This window comes from Oryzias latipes, chromosome 12 (assembly GCF_053564925.1).
Source record: "Oryzias latipes strain Hd-rR chromosome 12, Olatipes_Hd-rR_3.1".
NCBI classification, from domain to species: Eukaryota; Metazoa; Chordata; class Actinopteri; order Beloniformes; family Adrianichthyidae; genus Oryzias; species Oryzias latipes.
In genome coordinates this window covers 22,934,067-22,957,293 of record NC_136248.1, presented here as the reverse complement: position 1 = coordinate 22,957,293, position 23,227 = coordinate 22,934,067, and the positions used below count along the sequence as shown (strand labels likewise).

The 23,227-nt window shown below is 36.1% G+C and overlaps 1 protein-coding gene across 1 annotated transcript in view; it reads right to left on the bottom strand.

Annotated features, from left to right (window-relative positions):
- Positions 1–23,227, bottom strand: part of hcn1 (hyperpolarization activated cyclic nucleotide-gated potassium channel 1) — a 74,005-nt gene that overhangs the window by 5,616 nt on the left and 45,162 nt on the right. The window contains exons 4-7 of the mRNA XM_023960750.2: positions 22,205–22,423; positions 17,257–17,403; positions 13,202–13,442; positions 6,850–7,014 (exon numbers count right to left, since the gene is read on the bottom strand). Of these exons, the coding sequence (XP_023816518.1) occupies positions 6,850–7,014; positions 13,202–13,442; positions 17,257–17,403; positions 22,205–22,423 (772 nt within the window). The remainder of the gene's footprint in view (positions 1–6,849; positions 7,015–13,201; positions 13,443–17,256; positions 17,404–22,204; positions 22,424–23,227) is intronic.

Sequence of the window (23,227 nt, the reverse complement as noted above, 5' to 3'; positions counted from 1 at the left end):
TTCACTTGCAGACACTCTGTATTCACCCGTAAGGGCAGTTGTGACTAAGGCTTAAACTGCTTTCTGAAGGAACAACAGTTATGGTACAAAAAATCTTTCTCCGCTTTTTTATACTGTAGGAGCCATACCAACAAAGGCATGACAGATGGCTTTTACTACAGGAAACACTCGTGTATGTTTGTGAGCAAAATTGTCTTAAAATGTTAAGAGGTGTTAAACATATAAAACATGTCTTAAAGCTGTTTTATTAAAAGAACTGCCATATTATGCTGAAAAAACAAAGATCTGTTTACCAAGTTTACTTTGAGTGACCATGTCTGACTGTCTTTAGAGGACATGATTCCTTTAATTAATGTTGACCTTGTGTATTGACAGCCTGTGAAGCGTCGTCAGTAGAGAAGATAGAGTGGACTTTTAGTGCGCTGAAGGCTTTAGCCACAGTCAATCAATCATTAAGCCTTGTCCTTGAGGGCAGGAAATTTCTCCACAGTTTACCATTTAGTGTCACGTGCTCCCCTCAAGGCTTCCAGTAAATGCTGCATTCAAGTGTTAGAAAAGCTTTTGCCACTGTGGCCTTTGGAGACAAATTGTCAAGTTTTGCTGCATTTTTCATCACTCAGAATCAAGCTCTCTGTTAGATGTGAATTTTTTTTTTTGTGAATTATTTTTGGCTGAAACAGTCACTAAAAGGCTGGGGTTTAACAAGCTAGAACATTTCAACTAGACTACCATGAACTTACAGTCGTTCTTACATTGCAATGTTAAACGTGACAGGGTCAAACACTGGAAGTTGGAAGGAAAACACATTTGGTTTTAAAAAAAGATAATGCTTCTTCTGCTGGCAGCATTGGAGGGTTCTTGTACAGAATCAAGACAGGCACAGAATTTCAACCAGACATGCAGTCATTTCTAAGTCAGAATCTATATGTTTCACAAAATAAAAGCAGTAAACCCAATTTAGAATCTGAAATTGAATAAATAGCAACTTGGAGCTTATGGGACTCAAATGACATCGTTTAGTTGCAAAAAAAGCTGCATGTGTCTTCTGCATTGTCGAGCCTGCTCTTGCATTTCATTTTTGACCTCTGTTTTGTTCACATTATTGTGTAAAAAATCAATAATCATTGAGTACTAACTGAAAAACAGAGAAGATACACATTCAAATCAATTTAAAAGCAAATTGTCTGGTGATGTTTTTTCCCTTCCTTTCATCAGAGATACCTCACAAAAAATCATGCATTCAATTATAAGCTGTAAATTTCACAATTAAACTCTAGAGTCTAAGTCAGGGGTCGGGAACCTATGGCTCGCGAGCCATATTATGGCTCTTTTGATGGTTGCATGTGGCTCGCAGACAAATCTTTAATTATACTTTTTTTTATCATTAGTCCAGTTCTTCTCGGACGCGATGCCATGCCAGATGCGCGCAGTAGTAGCGGTGCTTGGAGAGAAATTTCTGCGCCAGCACTTTCAGTTTACTATTATCTATTATTTCACAGAGTTTGTACCAGCCTGAAACCTGTGAATTGCCGTGCCTAAAACCGCGCGCTCCCGTCTCTGAGAAAGAGCGCGCAGTTGCGGAGACGGGATGTGGGAGTAAGAAAGCAGAGGGTGGGGGTTATGGGGACAGGCAGTAAGGTGAATCGCGCAGGGATTGTAAAAACGTAAAACCCGCTGCCCGTCACTCACTGCAGCGTGTGAGTGTGTGTTTGGCTCTGCGTCTGCATGTGAGCAGTCTGTCTCACATCTACAGAATATTCATACTAACCAACGATCACGTTTAAAGTTTCAACGCCTGCATGAAGCAGAAACTCACCACAGATCAACCGGACTAAACCATCAGCAAAACTACTACGAGAAATACTCATCATTTATTAGCAACAGCATAACGATGCTTTTAAAAAGAATCCACAAACTTATTGTACTCTAAAAAATGTTGAAATTAAATCAAATGCACACATTCACTTGAATGTTTAGTTTTAAACATATTGTCGCAGACTGAGTTGGATGACTGTCGGTCCACGTTAAAAGTTCTGGAGTTCATTGAACGCATCATGCAGCGATCTGATTGGCCCTCAGTTCTGTCGCTCAGCCTGTTGTTAGGTAGTTTGGACCAATGGGGTTCAGCTATGGGCCAAATAAGGGAAATGGGAGGGCTGGAGCAGGAGCAGGGGAATATAAAGTTGGGAGAAGCGCTCTCGTCTCAGCGGGAGAGATTCAGGAGTTGCTGAATTAATTATACGGCGTTTGTTGCGGTCTATAGTAACCAGAATAAAGAACCTTAAAAGAAGTTAGGGCCCGTGCCTCAGTGTGGGAAAGTACATTATTGTATGGCTCTTTCGAAATTACTTTTAAAAATATGTGGCGTTTATGGCCCTCTCGGCCAAAAAGGTACCGACCCCTGGTCTAAGTTATATTGCTGCAACTGAAAGTACACCCAATGAAAAAATAAAGAGCTAAAATAAGGCTTAGTTTGCATTGTAGGCGTGAGACAGATGCTCTTACATTTGTTTACATAATACTTTGATACCCAAGGGAATTTCTGGTCAGCTTCTGTTTGCTGCCGAGGTGGAAAAACATGCCCAACCTTCATCCTTCCACCACCGTGCCTTGCAATTTTCAACATTTTTAAACCCAAACTACAAGGAATGACAGTACAGATCTCTAAAAAGGCTCAAAGTATTATTTCTTAAAATTGTAAGTCTTAAAATGAAATTTCAACAGATAAAGCCACATTGCAACCACACAAAAATATATATTGCGACACAAAACATTTACACAATAAGAAACAACCACGGAAACAATGACGGCTGGAACACCCAAAGAATGAAGTACAAGACCAGATGCATCCATAACTTTACAGAACAGTTATACATTCTTCTTTTCCCCCCAATATTATCTTTTATAAAAACAACAAAACAACTTTAAAAATGCCAACACATTTTGTTTTATCCTCTGAGTTATAGCAAATTTTAATAATCAAAAGAATAACTGTCTGCAAGAAACAAAGGTGTATAAAAAAGAACCTCTGTGTGATTTGATTTTCTTCTGATTAGTTTCTGTTTAAGTTTTTTTTTTTCCCAACAAGGTAGGATTTATATATTATATCCCTCAACCAAGAACATTCTATTAACTCATGAAAACATGAATTAATAATGAAATGTGACCTAAAACAAAAACAGATGTGGTGTTGCATTAGTAAAGTTTTTACTAATTTGCAATTATGAATGAATTACGTTATGAACAGACTTTGAGAAAAGGGTTACAAATCAATACTAAATTAACAGTTACACAAATAAAAATGAATGTGCTCATAATCCATCTGATTATTCAGTGAAACCTGAAGAATAGATGGCATGCAGCACTAAATGTCTTTTTTTTTTTTCTTGATCGAACATTGTTTTTAAAAATTAAATTATGTGCAGGCCTAAGGCAGGTGACTTGAGTAATGTCACTGATGCAGAAATTAAACAGGTAATATGACCTCTTGCAACAACTCAAACTGCTGGGGATGAACTTGAGACTGAATTCATTTTGCAAGCCTCAACAGGTCAGTTTACCGCTGTTCGAACATTTGAATTGGAATAAAGTGTTTACCTGGTGCCTACTCGTCGGCCAGGGCACTCTTGAAAACGAGATGAGCTCGTCTCAAGACGGACTCCTGGTCAAATAATTTTTAGATAGATAAAAGATAATGTCAAATGTGCAACACTTTCATGTTTTCAAAACACGATTATTTTTTTCTTTCCCTTTCAGAGCAAGACAAGCATGTGAGCAAATGCAGTCCAAATGTAAAAAAACGATACAACCAGCACGGATCATGACAGAATATCTTCCATCGTATGAGACAAACCCCTTTTATGCTAGTCTGGTAGACATGCCAGTCAGATATCAGAGTCCACTTTGTTTCTTTTTTAATATAAACATATTGTCATAAACTGACCCAGATGGCTTCTTTGATTTTATTGATGTAAAATTGAGCTGTGGATGTCGAAGGGCCTACTGTTTGTTGCTAAGATAAAACACAAAAATGTATTTTCAGTCTTGCTTTTGTAAATAAAATAGAATAGGTCTAAAACATGATGTAATAAATATTCAAACGTAACTTAATGTAATTTGTAGTAAGCCAAATATACCATAGGATGGCATAATAGTGAGCAGTTTTATGTACGATAAAACGTAAGAAAATCCTAAAAGGGGAGAATGTCTTAAATGAAGCATTTTTAATGTTTCATTAACTTTTTTAAAGAAGTTATGCTTTGCTAAAATGTATGTGTTAAGTTTTTGTAGGAATTTCTAATGCAACTCATTTAATATCTGTTTTTTTTTCTTAAATTAACATTTTCAGATATTATAAGGGTTATGGTTAAGCAAAGCAGCTCTAAGTTCAAGCAACACTATACCCTCCACTTAAAGTAAAATTGTCTATGTATATCACATACAGGATAGTGGAACATTTCAATTTTGAGTCACATCTGTGAAAGAGTTGGCAAGCCTTGGTACAACTATCTGAAGCAAAATAATACACAGAAATAGAAAGACACAAAAGGAAAACATAAAAAAGCAGAAGCAGATGTGATCTACAGTCCTGTGCAAAGAAGTCCAGTAACTCCTTCTTTAAGACATAATAATAACAACTTGTTCATTGTGGGTCTAAATATTTGGCAAATACGCCGGTGCTCACACCAGACAGTCAGAATTCCAAAACTCTGGTTAATGTGCTGCTGCATTACTTTCTACAGCTCTAATTTGCTTCTTCATCAACTTGCAGAAGACAGAATTTTCAAAACAAAATACTATGTGCAAACTTTTGCAAGTTATCTTTCAGCACAAAAGTCCTAACTATTGTCAAGTAAGCAGATGGCCTTTAATTTTCAAGTCAAATAATCTTTAAGAATTTAAGTGTAGAACAATGACTACAAAGTATAGCGGTAATATGGTGTAAACTAGGCATAAATCACGACTAAAAATGCTTTTGGTTTGTATTTTGTCAAACAAAAGGGGAAAAAACTCCACTTAGGTTCAATTTAAAAAAAAAAAATAACAATAATGACAATAAAATAAAATTTAAGCAGTGTTCTTTTATAATTTAGTTGATTGTATAATTGATGTATTTTTAAATTTAATTGTGTTAAAGTGAAAAAAGTGTTCAAAATGTTTTTATTTGTTTGTCTTTGATTTTATTTGTCTAATACTTTGACCCACTTCAGTAGGAAAGAAAAAATATTTGTACTTAACAACACATGATGAGATACTAATCTTTGCACAAGATTGTAGAAGCTACTATTAAGTACTTTTAGGATGTAGAACACTGGCACACTAAGATTGTGCTGATTCTGAAACTGTAACTTTTAATGCATTTTACATCACTGAAATATGTACTATTAAATATGATTCTAAAAATAAAGACCTTTTATCCAAAGCTGTAACCAGATATAAATACAATTAGAAAAGTGAAATTATTTAGAAATATTCAGTTACTTGGGTTAGGTTAATATCAGCCAGAAACTACAAATCATTCCAGATGATTTTTTTTTTTTGGAAGAAAAAAGAAGAAATATCCTACATTTTTGACACAATTTGAGTAAATAACTTATGTCAAAGCTGTAAAATACATTTTAATAGATTAAAACATCATATTGCCACATGATTGAGTTTTGGCACTGAAAAAAGTAATGTAAAGTAAGTAAATAATGTAGAAATATGCCATATATTTAATTACATTTAAATAAAATTAGCCTGACTTTAATACATTTTGTCAGATAATTATCTGTCTGACAGCTTTTATTTAAAAAGGTTACTAACAAATGTTTACTTTAATTACAGTATCTAAACAGAAAAAAAAATATTTTGAAAAGGAACTTTTCACGTTTCTGTGTTAATATGAAGTACTAAAGGAAATCTGCATCATTTCTAATTAACAAATCATATAATGTTACATCAGGAGAAAAAAACATTTCTTATAATCTAGAGAAAATAAGCTTTGGCATTTATGAGCTTTAAATTATATTATCCAGGTAGAAACTGAATAAGGACGCCATATTTGAGGAGTTCTGGGAGAAACTAATGAAGTTACAGAAAATCAGGGGTAATGTCGTCATTTCCTTCCTATGATACCAGATTGCACAAGATATCCTGTCTGTAACATCAACTATTCAAAGTTTTGGTTTAGCAATTTCTGGATTGCTGCTAGATGTTGTTCTAAATTGAATGTTGTCCAAAAGAGAAGTATTTAAATAGAGTTTTATTGAAGGCTTAATGTGTGCATACACTTATTTTACCTCTAATCCGTGATGATTGAGTTGCACATTTATCATAAATATCTGTTGAGAAATAAAAGTTACATTCCATGGCCCTTGTTTTTTTCATCTTCATGGTGTTTGTGTTGGGTTTCCCAAATCTTAGATTAGGCGGGGTGCTGCTCATACCCAGGAGTGCAGATGAGTGGAAAGAAGTTCAGACAGACATGCATGTGAGGTTAGCTTCCATAAACTCGTTGGCTTCCAGCGGGGGGGTCAACACCAATCCAACAGGGGGGCGACCTGACTCCCTCCCGGACAGCGACATGCACTGCCTTTCAATTAATCCAACCATAAAAGGATACTTTGGATCTTTGAGGAAGATTAATGCTAGTTATAACAAAAGTGTGTTTAATGTTATGTAAGACTAAGAGACGAAAGTTGACGAAAAAATAAATTAAAAAAAAGCAGAAAATGTAGCATACTGGTCATGCAGCACAAGATGGCACACACAGTGCTTTGATGAGGAAGGAGGGCAAACAGATGCTGAGACAGACCAAACAAGGCACAGTGACAGGCAAGAGAGTTGTCTAGGACAGGTAGATCTTACCGATGCGGTCCAATCGATCAATGGCAACTGTTTCGAAAGCACGTCGCATCATGGGGTACTCTTCTAGCACCTCATTAAAATGGTCAACGGAGAGGGAGAAGAGTCGACAGTATGTGTCTGCACGCACACTTGCTGTTCGTCTACCCTTGGTGAGCAGACAGATTTCTGTAAAAAATATAGAAAGGAAAACAGTTACTGCACTGGGGAACACACAGAGGGCCAACAGAGAAAATATCCAAGTTATTATGCTGTATATTATCATATAGATGGGCCGAAACTACAAAGGTTTCTGCATTCAAAGACGTAACGTGAAAGTAAATGAAATCTGAGACAGAAACACAGTTTGACCAAGACATTACGGTGAGACTTGATCCTCCTGGTGAGGGCAACTAGTCCTATCATAATATCATAGGGGAAACATCACTGCATTGTTTCATTATTGAACTGCAAAATGTAAAACATACAAACTGCAGCATACTTAAATACTCAAAACACACTTAAGCTATGTTCAAAACGTGATCTGCGATGCACGTTCAAAATGAAAAGTGCATGTAAACGCATGTCAACACGTGTTTCAAGGTTCCGTGTTCAAAACTCTCGCATCCACATGTAGCTTAGAAAATTTCTATTACTATTTTTAGGCTCTATGTACAAAACGTGCGGCCATTGAACGCACATTGCAATTTAAGGCTGGTCGAACTTTGACCAATCACTTGGCACTTGGAACTTGTTTGGATGGTAGTGAGGTTTGGATGGCTTCCCTTTTAGTTCACGGAAGTGCCAACCTCCAGAGTTATGTGACATTATGTTTTTTTATTTATTGGAATAAGGGGTGCGACAATTAATTGATGCATCAATTTCTATACCTGCAATCCAACCAGATGAATGTCTGATAGAAGTTGTTAATCAAGTTGAATCGAATTCACCTATACCATTAAAAACTGTTTCAAAATTAGTTAAATTGATCATCGACATTGGAAAAGATCAATTGGATTGCGGCCCGATAGGATTATTTGACTATAATGCAAAAACAACCAAGTGCATCACAGTGGACAACACACATTTGATGTCAGCAAAAACTGACCAGTCCATCATTATAGTCCCATGTGTGGAAACACTTTGAATTTAGCAAAGGCATGTGACCATACAGTGTGTTAGAATGTTGTAATACTGTTTCTAATAATGTTGATTATTTTGATGTGAAAAACAAAAGTTGGCTGAACTTTATGAAACTATAATCTCAATGGATTTGCCATTAATTCTTGTTTAGTGTTTTTTTGTACACATATAATTCACACTTGATTATCTTGTAAGAAATACAAGGAATCTGGAGAACTTCATCTGTACTGTTCAGTACAGGTATTTCACACAGGTTGAATTTTTGGCTAAAGATGTTCTGGATCAATGTTAGGTCAGTGAATAAGATTTTCGGGTTGTTCAAAATGAACCAATATTGACAATGAATTGACTATGCACCACAAATTATGATTGGTTAAATTGTTGTTAAATTATGGAAGCGATTATGTAGCATAAATAAAAAGCAAAGTCAAAACCAGAAATGCTTTTTCATTTTCAAAATGAAAAAGGATTTTTTGACTCAAAAATATAATGAAAAAGCAATCCACCAAAATGCTTTTTCATTTCCTTCCTCAACACAGCTTATTCTGTCACTTAATTAAAATGAAAATGAAAATGGTATTTGACATTTCATTTTCAAGACGTTCTCTGGTAAATGTGTAGCATAATTCATTTAGAAATGTCTAATTTGACAATTAAAATGGATTAACAGAAATGCTTTTTAATTTTCAAAATGTAGCTGCATTTTTTGACTCAAAATTAAAAAGAAAAAGCAATATTTCAAAATGCTTTTTCATTTTATACCTAAAACCGCTTATTCTGTGTCATAATTAAAACGAAAATGCAAAGAGGGGATTGCATTTGCATTTTAACATCCACCCCGCGCACCTTGTCACAAAATTCATTTCGAAAAAGCATTAGCAGAGGGGAGGCGGGGCGATGATGATGTGTCAATGTTTCGCACCAACCCTCTTCCAATTGTAGGTGGCAGACGAGTAAAGGCTAGAAAAAGAACAAGAAGAAACCTCTCCCTGCTTGCTCAGTGTGAACACAATGGGCTAAACCCACATTTGCACGACACATACCCGGTGAGTAGATTTACACAGTTTTACACCTGAAAAGGTACAAAGATTAAATCTGATAGAACGAAATGCATGGTCATTTAGTCATTTTGTATAAGAAATTTAACAGTTTTATGGAGACGGTACATTAGTCTTAAATTTTTACATTTTAAATTTAAATGAATGTTCACTTAAGGAATATTTTATAAAAAGCACAGTTGGTGCAAGAAATGTGTTGTATTATAGTCTACCCAGACCCTGATAGCTGTTCTACAAGTCCTGCAGGCAACATTTTTTCCTTCTAATGTTTTGTGGCTGGATGATTGTGTGCTGCATCCCAATAGGCTCACTTAGACTGAGTCTACTTTTAAATAACACGGCTCTCTCTCTGTTCTTTCTATTTGGAAAAACATGAATGGAATCTTTATGTTTTATTCAGCAACAATATATATATTGCATAGGATTTAAAGAAAATATCTTTATTTGATGAATGTGTAATTATTATGCAAGTTGAGGTGCTAAATTTTATTGGGCTTTCAGTAATGAAACTTAAAATTAACAATGCCTCATTGAAGATTCTGCTCAGCTGTCCTTCGTTTATTGACCCTTTCATGCATCTTCCAGTGTTTCTTTCTCTTGGTCTATGTACTGCTTTACTCTTACTCACAATTACTGCTTTGCATCCCACTACATGGTTAAATATCAGCTCATTAAAGTGCAACCCTACTCGGCTCTGCCATGAGCTGTCATGAAAGCCGAGCACAAAATATGTGAGATGAGCAAGCAACACTCTTAAGCTGTGGGTGTGAAAAAGGTGCGAGTTCTGCTGTAATGGAAGAGAACCTTTTTGCAGCAAGCCGCTACCGTGTTAACACAAGAAGACACGAGAGGAAAAAGGCAAAGAAGTACAGCATGTTACAGCTTATTTGAAGGGAGTGCAGAAAGAAGGGCCAAAACAAAGACACACACCCAGAGGTTGATCTGTATTAACATCAACACACTGCATGATGCCCCCTTTAGCCAAATGCAAAGGTAAATGTGTTTCTCCACTCTGAGACAGTCATGTAAGTTAGTTTAAACAAGATCAAGCAGCATAATTATTTCCAATACGTTAAAGTACCACTCCACTCATCTTTTGATTTATTGTAAAAGCACTTCCCAGTGGTCTTTTAATAATTATTATGACGTCTCAAAATAGAGCTCTGGGATGGACTGGTGACCCATCCAGGTTGTACCCTGCATTTACTGTTAGTAACTGGGATTGGCTCCAGCAACATCTGGGATTCTACACAGTGATTTTAGGTAATGTATGGATGAGTAGACGAAGACCTTTAAGTGATGTAAAAATAGCTGCCTAAAATAGATGTAAAAACATTTGTACTCTAAAAAGAAAGAAATGCCATGTAACCTGAAACCTTTGATTTTTTTAATATTATTTTTTACTCTTTGTTTCTTTCTTTTAAGTATGTAAAAGGTGCAGAATATGTTTTTTTCTGCTTCCTTTTAATTCCCAGGTATGGCATCTTGTGTAAGATCTTTTGTTTTCATCACTCGATGGAAATGAAAATAAACATATAAAAATAAAATTCTGAAAGCTTGAGAAAAAAACACTAAGAATTAATCATCCATCAATTATCTTTTAATTTTATAATTAAAATGTATTTTTTAAGCTTTAAAAAAGTGTAAACTAAACTACTAACTAAAAATATATTTTTATTTTTTAGTCTTTTTGATATCCTCTACAAAATACATTCCCTAAAATAAAACCTTTTGGTAATCTTGCTTGTGTCACCTGCATAACCATTTTGCATTTCTAGGTGTATTTGTGCACTTCTGCAAATTAGGAAGCTGTTATCACCTGTCTGTTGCCTTGTCACAAGGCATCACCAGTGAACCCTGGAGCATCGGGGAAAATTTGCCATCACATCATTTGTCGCATAATCCCATAGCAACCAACTCCCTCCCCTCGTCTCCTTCTCCCTGAAACTAAAGGGAGTTAGCTTTGTATGGATGACTAAGACATTAAAAGCCCAAAGGGGATTCTCATCTCCTGTCTGCCCTTGTCTAGCCATTGCAGCCCGCTGTTATAGTCCCGAAGCCCCACAGCGACTTCACCGCTGAGATGTCTGATGCTAATATGTAATCCCACCCACCCAGACCTAGCACTGATATGATGTTAGTATGCAGGTGTAGTGCCGACCATCTCTGACAGAGCCTTGTGAGCCAGTGTCCACAAAGGTGCCCTACTCATTATGTTAACAGTTTTCTTTTGTTTTTCCTTTCCTCTCTCTGTTTTTGAGTAGGTTCATCGATTATTCATTTGTTTTTTTGGAACACTCTTTGGCGCAGATGTCCGGGGACAAGGAATTATCCAAGAAACATTAGGAACAATGATCGTTCCACTACTGTCATACAGGAGCATAAACACGCCCGAAGGGCAAAAATTGCTGATATCTGTGCAGGCGGAACACATTAAAAAGATCATCTTAAAAAAAAAATTAAAATGTTTCAAAAAACATGGGACTCCCAGAGTTCTGGAAATAATCTTCACTTTATGCATTTTCATCAATTAGATTTCAAAATTTGCCAATCACAAATGATAGTTTGACACTTTGTGATTGTACTGACATATTCTTTGTGTACAGTTTGCAGAAATTACTTTTATATATAAACTTGTCAACATATAAATCAAGCAAGAAAAAGAAAAAGCACAGATTTCAAAGCTTTTAGACAAAGCCTCTATAGAATCATCTTTTCATCTATTTTAAAAGCACTCCCAGTGGTCTTTTAATTTTGCTGTTTTTTTGTATAAAAAATAAAACTAAAACAAAAATATCTATTTTGATTGGAGTGGGTCTTTAAAACTATCTGCAGAAGTGCATTAATTGGGTTTATAAATAGTCAAACAATTTTTATGCAATAACTAGAAAAGGCTGTTAAGACAGCGGTTTTAGTCATTTTTTGAATTCCATACCTCTACAAAATGTTATCTTCAAGGTGAAAAAAGTTATCAAGTTGTGTACTTGTTTGAAATAAGGACTCATCTCCAGTCATTATTTCTTTTTTCTTCTAAAAAGAAATTTAGGTTGTGTTTTAGTCAGATTTTCTGAACTGTTTGGATTATTTGTGAGAAAATATTAAGCGAGAAAAAATGATCAGAAACATAAAGAAGATAAACCAGATGGCAAAAAATATATCTTGACCTACAATCTTTATGTAGGGAAGATTTGACAACAAACTGTCATTTATGCAAACTTCCCCACTCACGAGCTTTTACCTGCTTTTTTGCAAAATATGGAAATTAAATACTAACTTTTTCAAATGAAAAAAAAAGAAGGAAATCAGTTTTCATCAGGCAAAAATTTTGACTTGGCGGTCATTAACAAACATAGAAAGTGTTTGATAGCAGATTTAAAGAAGCAGAATAAAAGAGGATTTTTTTTTTTTATTCACTGCCTCCTTCAGTTTCCCTTCGAGACATGCTCTGCAGTCAACAGACACCAAAGTGAAGGTATTCTTAGACTCCTTAGCCTCTTCCCATAGTGGGAATGAACTCAGGAAATAAAATATGCAAGAAGACCCAAAATAGAAAACTTTGCTTTGCTTCCAAACACACACAACAATGTCTGGCTCTGGAATCTTTTCAAGTAAACATCGTGCAATGAAATTACATCTGACATCTAAAAAATTAATGGTATCTGTAATGTCCTGGCAAAGGAGTGGGAGGCGTGCCAGGAGAAAGGGACAGACTGGAAGCTGAGCAAAGGACCAAAGTGAGAGAATTGCTTCTGACTTTATGCAGAAGAAGCGCAGACAAAAGCTGCTCCTTGTTACTGCCAAGCGGATGTAGAAGGAGCGTATGGAAAGGGCAAAGAGTTTAGGAATGAGTATGTGGGGTGGTGAGAGCGGGACATTTGTGTGTCCTTAGGGATGCCTGATCCGCTCCTTGGCCCACTCTACCAACCAGATGAGAGGTTATGTAATAGCAGAAGCTGACTACCATCCAGAACTGCTTAATAAGAATCTATAAAATCTGAACTTCCACTGACATCTACTATGAGGTGGTTGTATTTTTCTGAGAATGCATATTTGTATGAAGGAACAGCTTGTTCCTTGTTGTCTGGCAGTGTTAAGACATAATTTTCTGCCTTTTCATTTGAAAACCTAAAAAAAAAACAAAGCACATTTAGGGCTTTTAAAAGTTTTTTTCTTACCTCCAAAATAGGATCCATCAGTTAGCTTCATCTCCTTGTTGAACTTGGTGATGACACTGGCGACACCATGCTGAATAAAGTACATCTTCTTCCCGACGGTGCCTTCCCTGATAATGTAGTCGTAGGGCTGAAAAACCTCGAACTTCAATTTGCTCAGCATCCCCGTCACGAAGTTGGGGTCCGCGTTGGCGAACAGAGGCATGGTGGCCACCAGCTTCCGGCAGTTAAAGTTGACAATTTCCTGGGAAAGGAAAGTGGAAAGTGTTTGTCAAAATAAATACGTTACAAGCTAGAATGAGCAGCAGAGGTGGCCATAAACCCCCTTCTAAATTTCACCTCAGCTGCCTTTATCTGCAAACATAAACGATTTGAATGCACCCTAGAGTCTCTCAAGCACTGCCCACATCTTTTCTGACAGGAAGCTTCCTGGCACACGAATCGGACTCTGATGAATTTGCCCTCTGGTGCCAGCTGTGGGTCATCTCTCTGGTCTCATCCTGTCCCTTCAGACACAGCGGAAGATTAGGAGCTTGTTGTCCATGCCTCTCTGTTGCTGTGCAGATGGAAAGCCGGGGCACTTGGCCTCTGCAGCGGCATGTCGTTCGCGCTGCATGAGAGATAACTCTCTTCCAGTGACAACAGGACATGAGCAGAAATAAAACCAATCTCTGTGATGTTTGCTGGCGAGACGAGGCCGAAGAATGTTAGCTCAGCCTCAGTTGTGTTTGTCAGCTTATGCCATAGGGCCTTGACCTCAATCATACACCGGAACTAATGAATTTAGATAGTAGGCAGTTTTCAAACTCGGCCAGGATTCTTCATGGGAAAACAAGACTTGGCCATGTCTTTGTTAAACGTTTGTCATATGGCAGAGAACTGAAGAGGGGGGCAAGAAAAAGAAAAAGGCTTGCTGATTGGCTACTTACATGTTTCAAATAGCATGTCTAAATAGTTTGAATGCAGTATGACCACAGTGCAGTGATCACCGTTCTTTAAAGACCCACCCCGCCTTCACCAAAAAGTGGCCAGGTTAGGCTCCGGCAGGCCCATGACCCAATAAGGGATAAAACAGGTTCAGAAAATGGATGGATGGACAGCATTTTTCCTATGATGGATGGCATATACAAAGAACAATAAATTTAAAAATGTGTTTTTCAATATTTCTATATACAAATCATTATGAATCAGGAGCAGAAGGAAAAAATGGAGTTTGAAAAAGCTTGTAGCTGTGATGTAGGTGCTACAGTCGGCAGGCCACAAGCTTCCTGCTACACAACATTCTGATGCATCCACTTGTAGACAAATAGATCCATGTACGTCTTTGTTTTCCTCATTAGAGCTGGGATCTGTCTCAAAACTGTACGGCTTTATATGTCCGATATTTCTTGCCATTTTTGTTGCACCGCTAATGTTTGGTTGGTCCTGACAGAGGCTATAAGGTAGCGGGAGAGCTTAAAGAAAGAGGAACGATGGAAAATGGAGGTGGCTGGGCTTACTCGGCACCATATCCTAGAAAACGACACAGATTTTTGGCTAAAACCTCTATGATCGTAATTAAAGTACCGCTAAAAACACTTTAAAATGGATCAAAAGTGACCAGAGTGGAACTTTAAATTTGATAGTTTTGTCAAAAGTTTTTCTCTTTTTAGTAGATTAATCTGCCAAGACTAAAATTTAATCTTTAAAAGCTTTAGTTTGGTTGTAAATTACTCCCTTCTCCCTTTTACGTAATAAACTGCAAAACAAATTCCCCCTTAAACTGTTTTTGTTCTTGCTTGTATGCATCAGTTCTCTGAAACCTAAGCAGAAACTGTGGCATTGAGCAAACAGCAAACCAGAGCAGCTAAACACATGTCATCTTATCAATTATCATAAAGTGTAATAATATCATAATAAAAGAAACATTCAATTAAGTTTTGTTGAACAATAAAATATTCTTTTTTTTAAAACATCCTTTTACAAATGTAGCAGTTTGTGAAATTATTAATTTATTATTTATTATTATTAATTTTGTTTTTATTTTTTTAGGTTTCTAGGAGCTTTGCTTTTTCTTTTTTCTTTTTCTTTTTTAATAAACTGATGTAATATGATCCCTTCTGGCATTCAATTGTTAGTTGTAGTGTTGCATTGTCCTTGAATGCAACACCAAAGGTGAGGTTTACAAAGTCTGTTGTGTCAACAGCTCTTGAAGAACAACAACCTGTTTAAAGTGATGGATTGGCTGCCTTTACTTTCATGGGACATTAAATGATTACACACCTTGAAAATTATGTGTTTAAAAAAGAAAATTTCTCTTTTGTTTTTTTTTGTCAACTACATTCTTAGCTTTATTGGCTAAATGAGCTGAAAATGAGTTAATTAACCCGACCCCAGAACAATGAAAAACCACCAAGCTCACTGAGACAAAAGGCATAACATCCTGTTAATGCGTACGCATCCTTACAGCTTTAGTAACTGCCTGATTTAACTGCATTAGTCAATTACTTTCTTATCTTTTTAAAGCAAAACTTATGGCCACTTAACATCAAAGCCCCAACATTAAAAAGCCTCACAAAGGAACATATAAGGAATACAAAGGAATACAAATACTCTGCCTTCATGGAACGGGTCATTAGTCGTGATGTAAGACGTAAATGGTTTTCTGTTGACCAGGCTTCAATTTATTACTCTTTAGGACATTTGCTTTTTCTTTTAGTTTAACTGCATGCAAATACAGGTTGACAAAGCTATGTTTATTACAATATGTGACAGCAAATGCTACAATCCTTTATGTAGTTTTTTAAGCATTGTTTTAAAAGAGAAAACATGACGGAAAGTTGGCAAGTTCAAGCTGTATGTCAAATAGCATCAATATCTTGTAATGAGATTGTTTTGGCGGCAAATATACTTCCATAAAATAGTTAGCAAAATTTATAATTGTAATTTTTATTACGTAATTGTAAGACCTTTACTGTAATTCACATTATGAATAATGTGTAGAATATAAGTCATAGTAAAGTCATTTATTTTTCTCTTTGTACAAATTTTCACAGTAAAATGAGTTAATTTCTTTATTCATTTTAATTGAATGAATAAACATGATTTTGAGTTAAATAGAAATTTCCAAAATATTAAGCAAAGAAATTAAGCAAAATTGGAAAAAAAATCAGATTAGGAATGTTTTTTTTAAAATTAGGTAATCTATTAATTATACTTCAAAATACCTTTTTTTGTGCTGATGGTATTTTGCATACCATTTAAGTGTTGGCATAAACTATTCATCTTTATGAATGATTCATATTTAAGTCAAGATTTTAACTGATTTCCACCAAACAAAAGCTGCAGAATTGCTGGCGTTTTCATCTTGTCTTTGCGAGTGTCTGGGATTGTGAAGTAACCCCCCACACTGCAGCAGACCTCTCTGCACGGTGACTTAATGGGGCTACATGAAAGATGGTTGTGAGGGTTTTTTTGCTTGCTTTGCTGTTTATTCCTCTCTAGTCTTCTTTCATAATGATAGTTCTTTCATAATGATAGTACTGATGTCACATGCTAATGCGAAGAGTACTGCCATGGGCTGGTGTCATCCCTAACTAAAAAGACTACTTCTTGTAAAAAATAAAAATAAAATACACAACCCACACAGTAGGTCCTGAGGCACTGTGTGTTTTCTGTTATGTGTCAGATATTTGTTGAATGTAATACAGATTTAAAGAAAAGCAAAAGGCATCTGTGCAACTCTCAAGGTTTTCCACAAATTACATTACATCTTTCTTTTTTTTTCCTTCATATCTCATCAGGCACTGAGTCTGGGTTCACCCTGGATGAAATTTTATTTTGTTGTGGTCCAACGTAACTTCTGTCATGGTTTCAGGCTGTTTTTTATTGAATCTCACCAGATGAAGATTCATCCTTTAAATTCACATTTTGTAAGATGTGAAACTAAGACTTTAAAGAGATTTGTTGCACATTCGAAACTATTGTTTAGTAGTAATTAGTAAGAAAAACTTTGAAACGGTCATTGAAGACTCAATTTTTTTCACGCACTTCTGTGTTTGATAAAGAAGCGGTCTCACCTCTTTGAGTGGGTCGTTGAGTTCACTCAGGATGTTGTCTTCATCAAAGATTTTGCCCTGGTAACGGTGTTCATAGTAGTCGTGAATTTTCTGCCGTAGGTCTGCTGGAAGCTTGTGGAAGGACATGTATTGCTCCACTTGTTTATACTGGAGGACACAGAAAAAAAAACATTTTAGTATACTGGTCATGCAGTCTTAGCATGCACAAGCTTAAACATTTCACAGAAAGTTCATTTCAAAAGAGATGTGTTAATGCAATATAAAAAAAAGCAGAAAAAAACTGTTGTTTTTCAGTGTAAATGTGTTCTGTATTGAGGACAAGCCGTGCTCTTGCAGCCATAATGCCATGTCCTGGTTCTGTTTGTGTGGAAAGGGAGGCAGGTGGTGAAGGGAAGTAGGAAGAAGAACAGGCCCAGGGCTATGTCAGGTCAAGGTATAGCAGTTGTGATTATTCGACCTATGCTGGAAGCTTAGTCCTTATAGAAACAAACACCATCAACCTGATTTTCTCAAACTAAAGAAACTGCTTTAAAAATGACATTGACTGAATATTATTATCATGTTTCAGGAATTTTTTGATTTATATACCTACTTGTTCAACATCATCATCAGTTCAGAACTGTCTGTTTGATGCAAATGAAACATATTTATGTTGACGATATTGCTTTTTATTTAGTCTTCATACATTTTGGCATACTTAAAATACATCTATATGTGTTAAAGATAGATTCCTAAATAATTATGTCTGTTTCGTGTTGCCTTATTTTTCATTTCTAAGTTTAGTTAAAACTTTAAATGAGTGAAATTGATGCATGTTTACATATGACATTTTGAAGCAAAGGCCACTAATTATACAAATCATTGTTTGTGCTTTTGATGCACAAATAAAGTGGATTTTAGATAAAAAATAATACATCTTAAAAAGTTGCTAAGAATTCACATTGAAACCGCTGTTTCTGTGCTTCTTTTGCACATTGACTATCTGATTTTTCCAATACATGCAAAAATTTAGACTCTTTTTATTTTCATACCATACGCATGTTCAAGCCACAACTCTATGTAAACGCACATATATGCGTGGTTCAGCATATGCATTGAAAACGTTTGCATTCATGCGTTGTTACGCACGTTTTTAAGTCCATTCTCAGACTCTTCAAACAAAAGACCTCTCCATTGCAAGTTAAACAAGGTTGAATTTGGACCAATCAGGGACTTGCATTTGGTAGGGATGAATGGATGACGTCCCCTCTAATTCATGGGATAGCTAACCCATCACTAAACGTACAATCTTCAACACGCATTACATGTCTGGTGTTAATGTAGCACAAGAGAGTAAATAAAAGTTTTCAATTTGCTAATTTTATTATTTTTTATTTAGTAAAAACTAAATAAAAGACATAAAAAGGAGAAAATATTTTTTTCATTTCCCTTAAAGAAGTAAAAAATAAAAAGCTTTCCATCTCTTCCTTAAACCCGACACCTGCAATTACCCAGTAACTCCCACAGTCCCTCTGGTAATCACAGCTGAGCAGTTGGGGAGAATCAACAGCAGTTGTGAGGGTGGTGGCTCAGGCCAGCAACCTCTCTGACCACTTTGATCCAACCAGGCCCCACAACATAAAATTTGTCAGAGAGAGAGAAGACACTTGAGTCACAATGCTCCCTTCACTTATTCCTCTCCTGGCCGGCTGCAGAAAGGTGATAAGGGACCTGGCTTTTGTTTGTGGGAAATTGATTTTTTTCTAAATTCAAGCAGCCGAGGCCAGAATGTCCACAGCGGCTCAACCAGGACATGGTGACTCAAACGGTCAAGGTGGGACGTAGACTCAAACAAAAAAGGGGCTTTTGAGTTTTCCTGTTGTCCAGGTGCTGCAAATTGACTTATTTACACTCCTGCAGAAAATTCAGTCATTTGCCTCAACTGCTCACTGACTTACTTATGAAGTCATTTAAATCAGTGCTGACAGGTCTTTTTCTTCCTTCTACCTCGTGAATTTTCCTTTTGTCTTTCACATTCTAAATATAATCAAGAAGAAGTCAGACCTACTTTTGAGTAAAAATGAGTTAATTCATCTTATATTTCTGCTAAAGCATGACCTTAAATTGAATCGGGTTGGAACACAAGTACCAAAATAGTAAGTTTGTGCAGAAAAAGCAGCCAGTTTTGATCAAGTTTTGGAGAATATCCATTCTACTCTGCAGCTACTTTCAGGAGCACCACAAAACTACAGAAAATACTTCCATATTTCTTTGTCTCCTTTATGTTTACTTCAAATCTCTGCAACATTTAGGTTTTTCTGTCATGTTTTAACACACATCTTTTCCTGTTAGCACACAGAAAAACAGTGCCAAATACATTTAGAAGAGAGATTTCCTAATGTGCCTTAAATAGATTGACATGCTACTGTTTTTTCCACCAACATCCTGTGCCTTCAAATAACTTGTGAGCACACCCCCACATCCATCTTTCCGTCCATGTTTCCGACCCCCCAGCTGTGGCAGAGATAGATGTAATGACTAGAGGCTCAGCACCCTGAACTCATCCCTGCTGCTCCCCAGCCTGTTTCAGTGTTATGCACAGCCATGCAGCAAATACGCCCTGCCTGAACCTGGGTGCATGCTGGGGCTCTGTAACCGTGAGTACTGCATCCACAGCCCCACAGCTTCCCGCATGTTTTGTCCAGAAGGGAGAATAAATAGGATGTATATGGGGCATATTTGTTGTGAAGCACATGTACATCATACAACAAGCAAGAGAAGAGTCGCTAATTCATTTAACGCTTTCAAGCATCTTTCTTTTTTTTTCTAGCACATGCTGCTGACGATTTTAGAGTATTCTGAACCCAAATATACCACTATAGAATTGATGAGAATAAAATGTCACTTCAAAATGTTTCATTTAGCATATTATTTCTATCAGAAATACTATTTCTGGCTGTCTTTCAGAAAAAAATGCCCTTTCTTGTTTTCAGGCTGGACTTTCTGGTGATAATTTATATTCTGACAACAAACATCTGTCAAAACTTAAATGATTGAAAGGTCATGTTTTGAAAATGCTGCCTTGGTCTTGAAGTTCCCTGTAAAAAATATATATACCGGTAATCTTTCTCAAGCAAATTTCAACCTTTTTTTTAGTATTGCATTGGCCTTTTATTTAGCATGACCACAAAAGCTATTGAGTTAGATGCAGTTCTTATGTTGTGATAATGCATGTGTTAAGGGGCATTAAAGTACTAAACAGGGGGTTTCACAGGATTGCTGTGACCGTGAAAGCATCTGACAAGGGGAGACCATCATACTTACATAAATCGAAAGCATCTAAATGCTTTTATAAGCTGTTTAAATTAATGAAATGATATTTTAGAATGTCTTTGCCAAGGTGACTCTGGAGATACTCTGATAAGAGTTATGGCAAAAACCTCCTGCAGGATATCTATTGTGTGCTTTGAGTATCTGTTCTCCTTTTGTGCATGCATGTTTGTGTCTCATCATGGACAAACTGCAGCAAAATAATTCTTGGTGCTATAGTTTGTGTCTTTTTTTTTAAAAAAATTTAAGGGCAATTTAAGTTTTAAAAAAATGTTTTTATTTATGGGGAAATTGTTTTGACTAATAAAAAAAGAATTTGTGGGAAATAAAACAAATGTTCTTAAAAACAGCTTAATTAAGCATAAACTGAATTTATGAATAGAATGAACAATTATGGTCTTTATTTAAATCACGTCAATGATTTTTTAATGAATTTCCTTTGTTAAATCTGCATTTATTTACAGCTGGTGTAAATGACAGGTTTGCATGTAATTTAACATCCTCGTTTTGTAATAGTATGACAAAGATTCCCTCGAAATGCTGCATTTTTATTTTATTTTACTATTTAAGTAGAATATAAATGATTTGCTTTTGTCTCACCTTAACTTTAGAAAAAATATACACTAGTCAGAGTTTTCTTTTTAGAATTTTTAAACCCAGAGAGGCCAAAGCCTCACAACTTACTGATATAATAATGGAAACATCCAATTCCATTTTTAAATGTTTTTTATTTGTCACAAGAAAGGTCTGACATAACATGCTGCATTTTTCTTGAAATTTTACTAGTTAAGTAGAATTGAAATAAATTTTTGCATCACTTTGAACTCAGTAAAAATATATGCAGATTTTCCTCTTTTTTTCTCTGAAGATTTTTAAAACCAAAGAGGCCAAAGCCTAACAACCTATTCATATACTAATGGCTACATCTATCTAAGTCCATTTAAATATATATATATATATATATATATATATATATATATATATTTTTTTTTTTTTTTTTCATAAGCAAGATCTGACATAACATGAAAAGTGAACCTTAATCTCTTGCACTACACGGTTGTATGGACTGTACACAGGATTGGGAAGCATAAAATAAAGTTTTAGAGTTAAACTTGGCTTCTTGCGTGCAAATACACAAAGCACATCCATCGTTGCCGGCTGTTCTGGCAAATGCCCAGGCCCGTTAGCAGGATTACAGCTGGTGGCTGGCTGAAATGCTAGATAATCACTTTCCACGTGGACAAAAAGTAGCTGCAATGATGTAATAAGGAATAAAATGAAACAGAATTAAAAAACATGTTTTTGGCAAAATATAGACACGAGGCGACTTGTCCCGCTAAAACACCTTCTCACTACGATCGCCTATGCAATCTGCAGGGTGTGTGTGTGTGTGGGGGGGGGGGGGGGAATCCTCTTTCACAGTCATTGTTCTGGATTTTATAATTAAAGACCTCAAATTCAGTGGAAGTCATAGAAACCTGATATTAAGCAGACCGCTGTCTAAAAGAATTATCCCCACTTACCTGGAAACATTTTAACATAGGATATCTTTTTTTTTATGAGATTACAAAATCCAGTAAATGCAAAGTAAATCTGCCTTTGAATCTTAAGGATCACATTTTCTGCAGGTGAATCTTACCTTCTCCTGGTACTGCCTGCGCGATGAGTCCAAAGACTGGATTAGAGCGGTAGCATGGCCCACAAACATGGCGTAGCACGTGGCTCCTACAATCATACTCAGCATGGTGATCCACAGGTCAGACATGCTGACAGGTGCCCGGGCGCCATACCCGATACACAGCATGTGGCTCATGGCTTTGAAGAGGGCATAGGAGTACTGCTTACCCCAGGAAACATTCTGCAAGGACAGAGAGAAGGGGACAGGATGGAGACACAGAGAGGGGTTTGGGGGAATTACTGCAGGAAAAGTGGAATAGAAAATCTTAATGAATCACTGAACTCCGACTTCAAAATCTTCATGATCCTTCTGCATTTGAACTTTCCTTCCCTCCTCTTCCTGTTCATATTTGACTTTTCACTTTAAAAAAACTGCTCAAAACAAAATAAATAAATTAAATTTCTGTTGAATGAAAACTGGAACGATTGGCTCAACCATGAAACCGGTAAGTTAACTATCAACTTCATTAATGTATTCCAAGAAAAACTCCAATATTAGCCTCCCCTTGTCATCAAAACAAGGTGACAGAGCAACCAAACGAAGGTGCCAGTAATTCTTTCCAATCCAGATTTCTCAACTAATCTAAATGCAAGTTTCTGTACAACTGACAAAGGGACAAGTAATCAGAAAAAATTACTGAAAAGTAATAGAGCAAAACTTATTCTTGTAGGAGCCATCGACCTAACTTAGATTCTAGACAACTTATCTATTAAAAGAAATGAGTGCGGTAAATCACAACATGCTGATACATTAATGAGTCATGCTATATGCGCTGTGATATTTAATAAAAGAAACAATCTAAATATAGCCACAAGGAATGAACAAGCTTTGCTTGTTTCTTCTAGTAACTAGGAAGGGAAATACTAGCTCAAATAATTATTACTAAGTTTTATTATGAGTTTTTATTGGGTGTCCGATCCAGTCGAACATTAACCTAAAATTTGGGTACAAAAGTCTAAAAATCTGTAGTTTAGTCACCATTTT